Source organism: Eriocheir sinensis, chromosome 6 (assembly GCF_024679095.1).
Source record: "Eriocheir sinensis breed Jianghai 21 chromosome 6, ASM2467909v1, whole genome shotgun sequence".
Classification (NCBI taxonomy): Eukaryota; Metazoa; Arthropoda; class Malacostraca; order Decapoda; family Varunidae; genus Eriocheir; species Eriocheir sinensis.
The window spans coordinates 20,194,602-20,209,338 of record NC_066514.1 but is presented as its reverse complement, the minus strand read 5'-3'; the positions used below and the strand labels follow the sequence as shown (position 1 = coordinate 20,209,338).

The following is a 14,737-nucleotide window of genomic DNA, read 5'->3' as shown; positions in this document are numbered from 1 at the left end:
AAATTTACTTGACTGCACCCACAGGTATGGGAATGACTAATGATTGGTGACTACGCTGGAGCCGTTTGGTGCCTTGTGTTGGGCTCGATTGGTGATACTCGGTGCTTTCTCGACACGGGGCGAGTCTGTGCCCGCAGGAAAGAGGTGCCGTGACGTCTTGCGTGACGTGTGGAATGAGAAACTGTTAATTACGGATGACCAAGGCATCGAGTGCTGCAGGTGACGCACTAGTGTTGTGTCGTCACTGTTACTTATTGGGTGATTACTGTGTCAGGTGTTCCAGGTGACGCACTAGTGTTGTGTCGTCACTGTTACTTATTGGGTGATTACTGTGTCAGGTGTTCCAGGTGACGCACTAGTGTTGTGTCGTCACTGTTACTTACTGGGTGATTACTGTGTCGAGTGTTGCAGGCGGCACACTAGTGCTGTATTGGGTGATTGTGGTGTCGAGTGTTGCAGGCGGCACACTAGTGCTGTATTGGGTGATTGTGGTGTCGAGTGTTGCAGGCGACACTTTAGTGTTGTGTCGTCATTGTCACTTATTAGGTGATTACGGTGTCGAGGGTTGCAGGCGACTTATTAGTGCTGTCGTCACTGTTAAGTGGAACACGTGTGTGTGACAGTGCACGGAACTTGTGTGACGGTGTGCACAGTGCACGGAGTGCACGGAGAACGGTGAAACACGCGTGTGGGACAGTGAACGGACCTTGTGTGACGGTGTTCACAGTGTACGGAGTACATGGAGATAGTGTTACGCGTGGTGACGGCGCACGCGGTGACAGGTAGTGGTACGCTTGGTGGACGGTGGTACTGAGCAAGGCGTGCACGACAGTTGTACTGAGTGCAGTGTGCACGACAGTCGACAGTGGTAATAAGCGCGGCGTGCGGTAATAAGCGCGGAGTGCACGGCAGTTAATGAGTGTAGTATGTACGACGGCAGCGTGGCGTGCGGTGTTTGAATGAGAAAATGGTCAACCGACGATACATGCAATTTAGGTGCGTCCGCTGTTTGTGGAAGCGGAGCACTGTGGATCTTGTGGCTCATTTGTATTGGTTGTGTTGTCATGTTAGAGTTCCAGCGTGACCGATGCATGGCAAGAAGGTGTACGCTGGGAGCCTTCCGCCGTCCTTTACTAAGTATTCGGTAGAATAAAAAAGCGCTGACTACTGATAACGATCCCGCAGAGTCTTACGGATATGTATAAAGGCTTATGGCTGGATAGGTTGCCTGAGAGGTCAACACCAATGGAGGGCACGCTAATTGCGTTGAGACTAGCATGTAGGTGCTACGAGCTCTGACTGTTCTGACGAGTAATCTCTTTACGGACTACAGACCAGACCTTCGACACCAGTATCGACACGCATGACACTGCCATAGACCCGGGCACAATAGAGTTTGCTGTGAGCCACAGCAGGAGCCGTCACCGCCATCTTCTGACGAAGGCCGCCAGAATCTAGAGCTGACTCACTTTGGGCAGTACTCTGAGGCCAAGGAGACAACCGCTACCTCTGGACAGGGAATGCTACGGACCAAGGAACCGTTGAAGTGTTTGGTAGTCAAACCAGCGGGGTTCGGGTCAACGCTACATCCCGAGGAAACACTTGGTGATGCTAAACGCAATCAGAAGGAAGGAAGATCCCAGGGTGCCTCGCGATACACTGAGTCAAATGACGTTTTGTGATCAACATAGACTGCAAGCATCCCCTATCGATACTCACGCTGGCGCTCCGCCAGTACGCAAAGCGCTAGGATACGGTCAGTTGTTGACTTACCAGGCGTGAACCCAGACTGTTCAGGTCTCTGTAACTTCAGCAGCTGGCTGTGAATTCGCATCATTAATAGGTGGGCAAAAGCACCTTGCCTGGCACACAGAGAAATGTACAATCACGGTAGTTATTGCAATGTTGGTGGTCCCCTTTTGTCTTTCCAGATAGGGGTGACCAACCCCTCTTCTAGTCAGCAGGAATGGTACCAGATTGACATACAACAGTCAAGACCGCATGCAACCCACGGATCATGGCCTCACCTCTAGCTCTGAGCAGCTCCGCGCTGATGTTACAGATGCCAGGTACCTTTCCACCCCTCAACTTTGTCACAGTGTCTCGGACCTCGGCAAGAGAGGGTGGGTTTTCGTCAATGGGTGGATCGGCAGGCGCCACCTGCAACCCAGCAACTGGGAACTGCCCACTTAAAGGGTTGGCCATGTACGACTGCTCAAAGTACTCAGCCTAACGAGCCCTCTGCCCATCCATGTGGGACACGAGGCAGCCATCAGCTGTTCGAATAGCGCTTATCTTACATGGAGACTTGGAGCCGAACTTTTTCAAGGCTCGGTAAGGAGGTAGGAAGTCATTCGCTTTTAAATGGCCCTCGATTTCCTCAGCGAGACCCCTGACATACCTCTCATTGTCTCTCCTCAGCAGAGCGCTAGTCCTACGCGAGAACAACTAAGAAGGGCAAAGCTGATGTAACCGATACCAGGCCCCTAACTTGGAGGGAGCGGATTTAGAAAGATGAGATCTGAAATTCTCACTAAAGATTGTGAGTCAAGGAAAGACCGATAATATTTATTGTGGACGAAGGGGACAGTTGTGTGTTGCCAGGGAATAGGGGATAGATGTTTAGAAGACTGTTTCGAATTGACAGCTGGAGAAAATGATTTTTTGAGGCATTGAATAACATTAACCTTCTTCCCCATTCGGAAAACGTAGCAAGGCCAGAGTTTACTCGTTCTATAGTGACAAGCCTTGAGTTATGCAACTAGTTTTGGTTTCCTGTCAAAAGATGTTATTTTTGAAGAATAGAGTCATCGGCGTAAGCGTGGATAATACTGTTTGTTTTGGTAAGAGGATCTTTTTTTTTTACAACAAAGAGGCAGCTCAAGGGCACAAAAAAGGAAACAATAATAAAAAAAAGTCCGCTGCTCGCTGCACCTAATAAAATGAATCAAAAGAGCTGGCCGAAAGAGAGGTCAGTTCCGGGATGAGAGGAGTCATGATACCCTCCTCTTGAAAGAGTTCAAGTCGTAGGCAGGAGGAAATTCAGATGAAGGAAGATTGTTCCAGGATTTACCATTGTGAAGGATGAAAGAGTGAAGATTCTGGTTAACTCTTGCAAAAGGAGTTTGGACAGTATAGGGATGAGCATGAGTAGACAGTCGTATGCAGCGGGGCCGCGGGATGGGGGGAGGCATGCAGTTAGCAGTCAGCGTGAAAAGAGCGATAGAAGATAGAGAGGTCACATCGCGACTGAATTTAAGAGGTAGAAGACTATCAGTAGGAGGAGGAGAGCTGATGAGACGAAGAGCCTTAGACTCCACTCTGTCCGGAAAAGCTGTGTGAGTGGAGCCCCCCCACACGTGAGATGCATACTCCATACGAGGGCGAACAAGGCCCCTGTATATGGATAGCAACTGCGCGGGGGAGAAGAACTGGCAGAGACGATATAGAACGCCCAACCTCGAGGAAGCTGATTTAGCGAGAGAGGAGATATGAAGTTTCCAGTTGAGATTTTGAGTTAAGGATAGACCGAGGATGTTTAGTGTTGAAGAAGGTGATAGCTTCTTCAGCTTTATGAACTGATAGATAATGGGAGATGAAGCAAAGTCCTGCGGGACACCACTGTTGATAGGTTTAAAGGAAGAACGGTGACCATATACCACAGCAAAGCTAAATCTGGGTAAATGAAACTGGCTATATAATACTATACATGTGCCGTAACTTCCTTACAATATAGTGCCATCGTTTATTCCTTACACTGACACGCCTTTCTTTACTCATATATCATACTCACCGATGCAGCCGTACATGGTGTTGGCCAATAGTATGTCCCTGTGAGAGAGTCTCGTGCGCTGGCCGATGAGCTCCTGCGCCAAGGGATATAGGGTGGTGATGGTCGACCTGCCGTTGTTGCTGAAACCCTGAAAGATGTGTCAATGGGAGAGTCTGCTTCGGGGAGTTAGAGACGACGAGACGTTTTACAATAAGGGAGCGCATAGTCATCAAGATAAGAAGAAAACCATACTCATGCAAAGTCCCTCACTGTAGAGCCGTAGTGCATGTCGGATGAGTAGTCGTATGGTATGCCGTAGGTGTTGACCACTGACGTGCTGTACTTATTGAAGTTGTGTTCCTTGCCAGTTTGGATGTTGCCATAATTGATGACCACATAGCCGTCACGGTCGGGGCGACTCTGCTCGTGCACGAACCCAATGGCGTGGCCGATCTCATGGGCGACGGTGCCGAGCTGACCCGCGTCGAGGAGAACGATGTTAGACTTTGTCAGTTCACTGGCAACTAAATAACTACACGACTGTTGCAACGCTTGCTGCTCCTATTACTCATTCTACCATTGCTAAACTAACACTACTACTACTACTACTACCATAACCACCATTACTGTTACTGCTACTACTACTACTACTACCTCTACTACCACTACTGTTACTGCTACTACTACTACTACTACCTCTACTACCACTACTGGTACTGCTACTACAACTACTCATATTCTTACAAAAACAACAAAATCAATAAAACAAGATCAATAAAACAACAACAGCAAAAACAACAAAAACAACAACAACAATAACTACTACTACTGCTACTACTACTACTACTACTACTACTACTACTATTAAAACTACTATTACTACTGTGTGAGGGATCCCCCCACACAGGTCTCGTGGACAGAGTGGAGTCTAAGGCTCTTCGTCTCATCAACTCAGTTCCTTTCACTTACAGACTCCTTCCTCTTAAATTTCGTCGCCATGTTGCATCTCTTTATATTTTCTACCGATATTTTCATGCTGACTGCTCTTGTGAACTTGCTAACTGCATGCCTCCCTCCCTCCCGCGGCCCCGCTGCACTTGACTTTTTTCTCTACCTCATCCTTATACTGTCCAAATCCCTTATATAAGAGTTACCAGCATCTTCATTTGTTCATCCCTTTCACTGGTAAACTCTGGAACAGCATTGCTACGTCTATACATTTTTCCTCCTACCTGCGAGTTGACCTCTTTCAAGAGAGGAGTATCAACACACCTCTCCACCCGAAGTTGACCTCTCTTGTGACCATTCTTCACTACTCTCTTTCATATGAGCAGTGCTTAGCGGGCTTTATTTATTATCATATATTTTTGCCCTTGAGCTGCTGCCTTCGCTGTAAAAATTAAACTACTACTATTACTACTTCTACTGCTGCTGCTACTTTTACTACTACTACTACTACCACTACTACTACTACTACTTCTACTACTACTATACTACTACTACTACTACTACTACTACTACTACTACTACTACTACTACTACTACTACTACTACTACTACTACTACTACTACTACTACTATTATTACTACTACTACTACTACTACTACTACTACTACTACTACTACTACTACTACTACAAATACTACTACTACTACTACTACTACTACTACTACTACTACTACTACTACTATTACTACTACTATTACCACAATGGGCAATTCTCTAAACCCGAGGTGTGGTACTATGGGTAACTAACTATACCACTGAATCAAGGAAGTAAGGGTTCATCTCGTATAGGCATGTCATCTGTCACTCGCCCTCATCAAATTCTGCCCGCATCTTCCCCATTCTCGTTCACACACAGGATTCGGATTGGCAAATTATTGAGGGTAAAAAAATAAGACGAGGGGAGGGAGATATTTAGTTATGGTGGTGATGGTGGCGCTGGTAACAACTAAGAAAGGGAGGACGAAGAAGTAGATGATAAGGAAGATAAAGAAAGAATAGGAAGGAGGAGGAGGAGGAGGAGGAACGAGATAAAGAAAGAAGTGGAAATAAAGGGGTGTTGCATTTGTGTACGTTAGAGAGAGAGAGAGAGAGAGAGAGAGAGAGAGAGAGAGAGAGAGAGAGAGAGAGAGAGAGAGAGAGAGAGAGAGAGAGAGAGAGAGAGAGAGAGAGAGTGTGTGTGTGTGTGTGTGTTTTTGAGTCTCCAGGTCCATCAACGCTTATATACTTAATCTCGGTTTTGATATTCAGTTGAACAAACTTTCCTCATGATTATTTTAGTTTGATCTTTTTCTTTTTTTTTCCTCTTTTTCATTATTAGCATGCGCCTCCGTGGAGCAGGGTCAGCGTGCCGTGCTACCACTCCAAGGGCCTTGGTTTGAGTTCCGGCCCAGGAGGCGGCGTGCAGTTCACCCACCGGCTCGTCCATCCATTTCGGGCTTGTCGATAAATGGGAACCTGGGAAAACCAGGGGAAGGTAAACTGTGGCAATCCCGGATCTTGCATTGGCCCGTGCACTCACCACGCTAACTGCTTCTTACCCTGAATAATCACTCTAGTTACTGAATCAGCCCGTCCAATTCGCCGAGAGAGGCAACGCCTCCGCTGTTGTGTTCGAGGATGGAAACCTCAATCATTGATTCAAGACCCATTGTAATATGTTGGCCTCCCAAGGCATGCGCCAACGCCTTCCACACAGCAAAAACACGTTGTCCTCGCGTCCAGAACCACATCATCTTCTTGATGTTATCATTACGTGTTTCATAGAAGCGCATTAATTTTCCATATCTCGTTAATACACCGTATTGAGAAAGATAGGGAATGGTTTTCTCATATTAAAGGAAGCATATCAATGGGCAAAAAATAATTCAAAGAAAAGAAAGCCTGCTCATCACTACTCCTATTTATGAAATAAGAGGTTAGTGGCTGAATGAGAGCCCAATTTCGGATGGAGAAGGGTCTTGATCCAAGCCGATTCAAAGCAGGTCAACTCATTTCGCCTCTTCGCCTCCCAGTGGGGGGGGGGGTTAGCTATTCCGTGACAACAATGAGAGGATGAATCCTCGGTCCAGGCCTCTCATCGCAGTCAGTTTGCTCCTGGGTGAGCCACGGTTCGTTTCTCTTACTCGCTCCGTTTTCTATGTACTATGAGTGTGCGTCTGGGATAAGATTTGGAGCGTGTGAAATGTGCCCGCAATATGTTCTGTAGACAAGTGCAATTACAGATTCAAACGAGTTGCAATGGAAAACAGTGTAAGTTTCCATACAGTACCGAAGAATGAAACACTTAAGAGGCAGTGGATACGCCTGTGCCAGGGAACACCAGGAGGAGTGTGCTCTCAGGATCGCATTTGCAGCACACATTTTGCAGCAGATGCATACGAGAGGAGTCTTCAGCACGAGCTACTGCACATATCACAGCCGCAGCGCCTTAAGAGACTCAACCCTGATGCAATACCAACACTTCAATTACCAACTGTTAAAGGTAACAAGCGCAATGGGATAAGTGTGTGTGTGTGTGTGTGTGTGTGTGTGTGTGTGTGTGTGTGTGTGTGTGTGTGTGTGTGTGTGTGTGTGTGTGTGTGTGTGTGTGTGTGTGTGTGTGTGTGTGTGTGTGTGTGTGTGTGTGTGTGTGTGTGTGTGTGTGTGTGTGTGTGTGTGTGTGTGTGTGTGTGTGTGTGTGTGTGTGTGTGTGTGTGTGTGTGTGTGTGTGTGTGTGTGTGTGTGTGTGTGTGTGTGTGTGTGTGTGTGTGTGTGTGTGTGTGTGTGTGTGTGTGTGTGTGTGTGTGTGTGTGTGTGTGTGTGTGTGTGTGTGTGTGTGTGTGTGTGTGTGTGTGTGTGTGTGTGTGTGTGTGTGTTTTCCCTATATTCATACTGCCGGTTAATCTTAGGAAGCACCACTCCAAACCAATATTTGTAGTAAATTAGCACGTGAAAGAATTATTATTATAATGCATTTTCTTATACGTTTTACCTTGGGGAGGGGCCAGGGGGACAAGCCTCGTTAATTATAAAGTTAGGTGGCTTGGATTTTCTAAGTCCATTGTTATTGTTTCACGAGCGCCTCTATGCACAGACTGAGCCTCGTACCTGCCTTGCAGTGCACCTTACAAACTAGTTCCCAAGTCAGTACACGCATGGATCATTACGATTTCGGATATAAAACGGTCTTTACGAGTTTTACGTTATCTTCTTCTCTATATTAAAGCAAATAATGGCGCAAGTATTTGTATTTTATAATTCTAAACGATTATATTCAGAATGTATTACTACGTTAGTTGAATCGCGCAGACAGCACCACGTAGGCAGTTTCTGGCCAGTTTTCATCGCGCCGCCATGATGGATGGACCAGACTCCCACTCTCTCACTCAAAATATCATTATAATTCACCTCTCGGTAAGTGTTGACTGACTATTTAACCTCAACCTCTTTATTGGTATGCATGTAGTTAGACAAAAGGACCGATTACTATCCCAAAATCGAGTAAATATAGTGACCCGGGCGTGTGACATATGAGCGTTTTGTGAATAGCGGTCGCATGAAGCTTGTTACGTGTCACAAACCAACCGGATATTGTTCGACGCGCGTACTCATAGTTTCAGTAAAATGGAGGCCAGGGTGATATATAGCAATCGTTAGGTCACTAACGGGTCATATATGACAGCTGTCACAAATCTGTTGCATTTTGTACCCCAAACTACTCGCTAACAATAATCTACCATCAACTTACAAGAAGTGGACGGGTTAACTGTAAGTATTATACCATATGTTTTTATGAAACATGACATTTCCCAAGAGTTGCTCAATTATACGGATTGGGGCGCCGGCGGTGGGGGGGTTTCACTACAGTGACCATTCAATTACGCACCCGACACTCGTCAACAGACCCGCTGCGGCGGCTGCTAGGTTATAATTATTAGAATAACTTACAGGAGTATACGTCAGGGACTCTCCTTACTTTACACTAAGGAATATTCCCTATTTTTGTGATATTTTAGGGACATTTTGGAAGCCCATTTTTCAGTGATTTGGCCTTCCACCACCAAAACAACGGTTCCCTACAAGGATTAATGGAGCCAACTGTTGGGTTAAGAATCGTTTTAGTACCGTGCCAGTACCTCAATCCATTACCTACCTTATGAAACAACTTTAGCTATTTGTGTATCTTTTCTACAAATGTTCAACAACCATGGAAACGCTTTTAAAATCCAATTCAAGGACTATTTATTATTGAAAATACGGGATAATATTCACGAAAGCGCAACCTCCTGTGGCGGCGGCCGTGACGGTGGTGCAACGGGTGTTGCCAGAAATACCTCCTCGCAGAAAGAAATCGCATATACGTGTGGGGAGGGGGTGGAGGGGGTTCCAGGGGGGGGCCCAGCCCCCCCTGGTTAGAATGGGGTCCCAAACACTAAGGGCACGGCGGTGAAGACACGCAGGGTCCCAAACACTAAGGACACGGTGGTGATGAAACGCAGGGTCCCAAACACAGGGGCACGGCGGTGATGTGAGCCAGGGTCCCAAACACTAAGGGCATGACGGTGATGAGACGCAGGGTCCCACACACTAGGGGCACGGCAGTGATGTGACGTAGGGTCCCAAACACTAGGGGCACGACGGTGATGAGACGCAGGGTCCCAAACACTAGGGGCACGGCGGTGATGAGACGCAGGGTCCCAAACACTAGGGGCACGGCGGTGATGTGACGCAGGGTCCCAAACACTAGGGGCACGGCGGTGATGAGACGCAGGGTCCCAAACACTAGGGGCACGGCGGTGATGTGACGCAGGGTCCCAAACACTAGGGGCACGGCGGTGATGTGACGCAGGGTCCCAAACACTAGGGGCACGGCGGTGAAGAGACGCAGGGTCCCAAACACTAGGGGCACGGCGGTGAAGAGACGCAGGGTCCCAAACACTAGGGGCACGGCGGTGATGTGACGCAGGGTCCCAAACACTAGGGGCACGGTGATGAGACGCAGGGTCCCAAACACTAGGGGCACGGCGGTGATGTGACGCAGGGTCCCAAACACTAGGGGCACGGCGGTGATGTGACGCAGGGTCCCAAACATTAGGGGCACGGCGGTGATGTGACGCAGGGTCCCAAACATTAGGGGCACGGCGGTGATGTGACGCAGGGTCCCAAACACTAGGGGCACGGCGGTGATGTGACGCAGGGTCCCAAACACTAGGGGCACGGCGGTGATGTGACGCAGGGTCCCAAACACTAGGGGCACGGCGGTGATGTGACGCAGGGTCCCAAACACTAGGGGCACGGCGGTGATGTGACGCAGGGTCCCAAACACTAGGGGCACGGCGGTGATGAGACGCAGGGTCCCAAACACTAGGGGCACGGCGGTGATGAGACGCAGGGTCCCAAACACTAGGGGCACGGCGGTGATGTGACGCAGGGTCCCAAACACTAGGGGCACGGCGGTGATGAGATGCAGGGTCCCAAACACTAGGGGCACGGCGGTGATGTGACGCAGGGTCCCAAACACTAGGGGCACGGCGGTGATGAGACGCAGGGTCCCAAACACTAGGGGCACGGCGGTGATGAGACGCAGGGTCCCAAACACTAGGGGCACGGCGGTGATGAGACGCAGGGTCCCAAACACTAGGGGCACGGCGGTGATGAGACGCAAGGTCCCAAACACTAGGGGCACGGCGGTGATGAGACGCAGGGTCCCAAACACTAGGGGCACGGCGGTGATGAGACGCAGGTCCCAAACACTAGGGGCACGGCGGTGATGTGCAGGGTCCCAACACTAGGGGTACGGCGGTGATGAGACGCAGGGTCCCAAACACTAGGGGCACGGCGGTGATGAGACGCAGGTCCCAAACACTAGGGGCACGGCGGTGATGAGACGCAGGGTCCCAAACACTAGGGGCACGGCGGTGATGAGACGCAGGGTCCCAAACACTAGGGGCACGGCGGTGATGAGACGCAGGGTCCCAAACACTAGGGGCACGGCGGTGATGAGATGCAGGGTCCCAAACACTAGGGGCACGGCGGTGATGAGACGCAGGGTCCCAAACACTAGGGACACGGCGGTGATGAGACGCAGGGTCCCAAACACTAGGGGCACGGCGGTGATGAGATGCAGGGTCCCAAACACTAGGGGCACGGCGGTGATGAGATGCAGGGTCCCAAACACTAGGGGCACGGCGGTGATGAGACGCAGGGTCCCAAATACTAGAGGCACAGAGGTGATGAGACGCAGGGTCCCAAACACTAGGGGCACGGCGGCGATGAGACGCAGGGTCCCAAATACTAGAGGCACAGAGGTGATGAGACGCAGGGTCCCAAACACTAGGGGCACGGCGGTGATGAGAAGCAGGGTCCCAAACACTAGTGGCACATCAGTGATTAGACGCAGGGTCCCAAATACTAGAGGCACGGCAGTGATGAGACGCAGGTCCCAAACACTAGAGACACAGAGGTGATGAGATGCAGGGTCCCAAACACTAGGGGCACGGCGGTGATGAGACGCAGGGTCCCAAACACTAGGGGCACGGCGGTGATGAGACGCAGGGTCCCAAACACTAGGGACACGGCGGTGATGAGACGCAGGGTCCCAAACACTAGGGGCACGGCGGTGATGAGACGCAGGGTCCCAAACACTAGAGGCACGGGAGTGATGAGACGCAGGGTCCCAAACACTAGGGGCACGGCGGTGATGAGACACAGGGTCCCGAACACTAGGGACACGGCGGTGATGAGATGCAGGGTCCCAAACACTAGGGGCACGGCGGTGATGAGATGCAGGGTCCCAAACACTAGGGGCACGGCGGTGATGAGATGCAGGGTCCCAAACACTAGGGGCACGGCGGTGATGAGATGCAGGGTCCCAAACACTAGGGGCACGGCGGTGATGAGACACAGGGTCCCGAACACTAGGGGCACGGCGGTGATGAGACACAGGGTCCCGAACAATAGGGGCACGGCGGTGATGAGACACAGGGTCCCGAACACTAGAGGCACGGCGGTGATGAGATGCAGGGTCGCCCACACTAGGGGCACGGCGGTGATGAGATGCAGGGTCCCGAACAATAGGGGCACGGCGGTGATGAGACGCAGGGTCCCAAACACTAGGGGCACGGCGGTGATGAGACACAGGGTCCCAAACACTAGGGGCACGGCGGTGATGAGACGCAGGGTCCCAAACACTAGGGGCACGGCGGTGATGAGATGCAGGGTCCCAAACACTAGGGGCACGGCGGTGATGAGACACAGGGTCCCGAACACTAGGGGCACGGCGGTGATGAGATGCAGGGTCCCAAACACTAGGGGCACGGCGGTGATGAGACGCAGGGTCGCCCACACTAGGGGCACGGCGGTGATGAGATGCAGGGTCCCAAACACTAGGGGCACGGCGGTGATGAGATGCAGGGTCGCCCACACTAGGGGCGCGGCGGTGATGAGACGCAGGGTCGCACACACTAGGGGTGCGGCGGTGATGAGGCACAGGGTCGCACACACTAGGGGCAAGGCGGTGATGAGGCACAGGGTCGCACACACTAGGGGCACGTCGGTGATGAGGCACAGGGTCGCATATACTAGGGGCAAGGCGGTGATAAGATGCAGGGTCCCAAACACTAGAGGCACGGCGTTGATGAGGCACAGGGTCGCACACACTAGGGGTGCGGCGGTGATGAGACGCAGGGTCGCACACACTAGGGGTGCGGCGGTGATGAGGCACAGGGTCGCACACACTAGGGGTGCGGCGGTGATGAGGCACAGGGTCGCACACACTAGGGGTGCGGCGGTGATGAGGCACAGGGTCGCACACACTAGGGGCAAGGCGGTGATGAGGCACAGGGTCGCACACACTAGGGGTGCGGCGGTGATGAGGCACAGGGTCGCACACACTAGGGGTGCGGCGGTGATGAGGCACAGGGTCGCACACACTAGGGGCACGGCGGTGATGAGATGCAGGGTCGCCCACACTAGGGGCACGGCGGTGATGAGATGCAGGGTCGCCCACACTAGGGGCACGGCGGTGATGAGATGCAGGGTCGCCCACACTAGGGGCACGGCGGTGATGAGATGCAGGGTCGCCCACACTAGGGGCACGGCGGTGATGAGACGCAGGGTCGCCCACACTAGGGGCACGGCGGTGATGAGATGCAGGGTCCCCCACACTAGGGGCACGGCGGTGATGAGACGCAGGGTCGCACACACTAGGGGCGCGGCGGTGATGGGACGCACGGGGGCAAGGCGGTGATGAGGCACAGGGTCGCACACACTAGGGGCAAGGCGGTGATGAGGCACAGGGTCGCACACACTAGGGGCACGGCGGTGATGAGACGCAGGGTCCCCCACACTAGGGGCACGGCGGTGATGAGACACAGGGTCGCACACACTAGGGGTGCGGCGGTGATGAGACGCAGGGTCGCACACACTAGGGGTGCGGCGGTGATGAGGCACAGGGTCGCACACACTAGGGGTGCGGCGGTGATGAGACGCAGGGTCGCACACACTAGGGGTGCGGCGGTGATGAGACGCAGGGTCGCCCATACTAGGGGCGCGTTGATGATGAGGCGCAGGGTCGCACACACTAGGGGCGCGGCGGTGATGAGACTCAGGGTCACCCATACTAGGGGCGCGTTGATGATGAGCCGCAGGGTCGCACTCACTAGGGGCAAGGCGGTGAAGAGGCACAGGGTCGCACACACTAGGGGTGCGGCGGTGATGAGACGCAGGGTCGCCCATACTAGGGGCGCGTTGATGATGAGGCACAGGGTCGCACACACTAGGGGCGCGGCGGTGATGAGACGCAGGGTTGCCCATACTAGGGGCGCGTTGATGATGAGGCACAGGGTCGCACACACTAGGGGCACGTCGGTGATGAGGCACAGGGTCGCACACACTAGGGGCACGGCGGGGATGAGACGCAGGGTCCCAAACACTAGAGGCTCGGCGGTGATGAGATGCAAGGTCCCAAACACTAGGGACACGGCGGTGATGAGATGCAAGGTCCCAAATACTAGGGACACGGCGGTGATGAGATGCAAGGTCCCAAATACTAGGGACACGGCGGTGATGAGATGCAGGGTCCCAAATACTAGGGACACGGCGGTGATGAGGCACAGGGTCGCCCACACTAGGGGCACGGCGGTGATGTGATGCAGGGTCCCACAGACTAGGGACACGGCGGTGATGAGATTCACGGTCCCAAATACTAGGGACACGGCGGTGATGAGATGCAAGGTCCCAAATACTAGGGACACGGCGGTGATGAGATGCAAGGTCCCAAATACTAGGGGCACGGCGGTGATGAGATGCAGGGTCCCAAATACTAGGGGCACGGCGGTGATGAGATGCAGGGTCCCAAATACTAGGGGCACGGCGGTGATGAGACGCAGGGTCCCAAACACTAGAGGCTCGGCGGTGATGAGGCAGAGGGTCCCAAACACTAATGACACGGCGGTGATTGGACGCAGGGTCCCAATCACTAGGGGCACGGTGGTGATGAGACGCAGGATCGCCTACACTAGGGGCGCGGCGGTGATGGGACGCACGGTCCCAAACACTAGGGGCATGGTGGTGATGAGACACAGGGTCCCAAACACTAGGCGCACGGCAGTGAAGAGACGCAGGGTCCCAAACACTAGGGGCATGGTGGTGATGAGACACAGGGTCACACACACTAGGGGCACGGCGGTGATGGGACGCAGGGTCCCAAACACTAGGGGCATGGTGGTGATGAGGCACAGGGTCACACACACTAGGGGCACGGCGGTGATGGGACGCAGGGTCCCAAACAATAGGGCCACACTGGGCCTAGTGTGTGGTCCCAAACACTAGGGGCACGGCGGTGATGAGACACAGGGTCACACACACTAGGGGCACGGCGGTGATGGGTCGCAGGGTCCAAACACTAGGGGCACGGCTGTGATGAGACACAGGGTCCCAAACACTAGGGGCGCGGCGGTGATGGGACGCAGGGTCCC

The 14,737-nt window shown here is 52.5% G+C and overlaps 1 protein-coding gene across 1 annotated transcript in view; it reads right to left on the bottom strand.

Annotated features, from left to right (window-relative positions):
- LOC126991189 (uncharacterized) overlaps positions 1 to 13,574 on the bottom strand; it is a 31,697-nt gene extending 18,123 nt beyond the window's left edge. The window contains exons 1-5 of the mRNA XM_050849962.1: positions 13,132 to 13,574; positions 12,459 to 12,691; positions 12,225 to 12,340; positions 4,043 to 4,246; positions 3,794 to 3,920 (exon numbers count right to left, since the gene is read on the bottom strand). Of these exons, the coding sequence (XP_050705919.1) occupies positions 3,794 to 3,920; positions 4,043 to 4,246; positions 12,225 to 12,340; positions 12,459 to 12,691; positions 13,132 to 13,574 (1,123 nt within the window). The remainder of the gene's footprint in view (positions 1 to 3,793; positions 3,921 to 4,042; positions 4,247 to 12,224; positions 12,341 to 12,458; positions 12,692 to 13,131) is intronic.
- Positions 13,575 to 14,737: the final 1,163 nt, after the last annotated feature.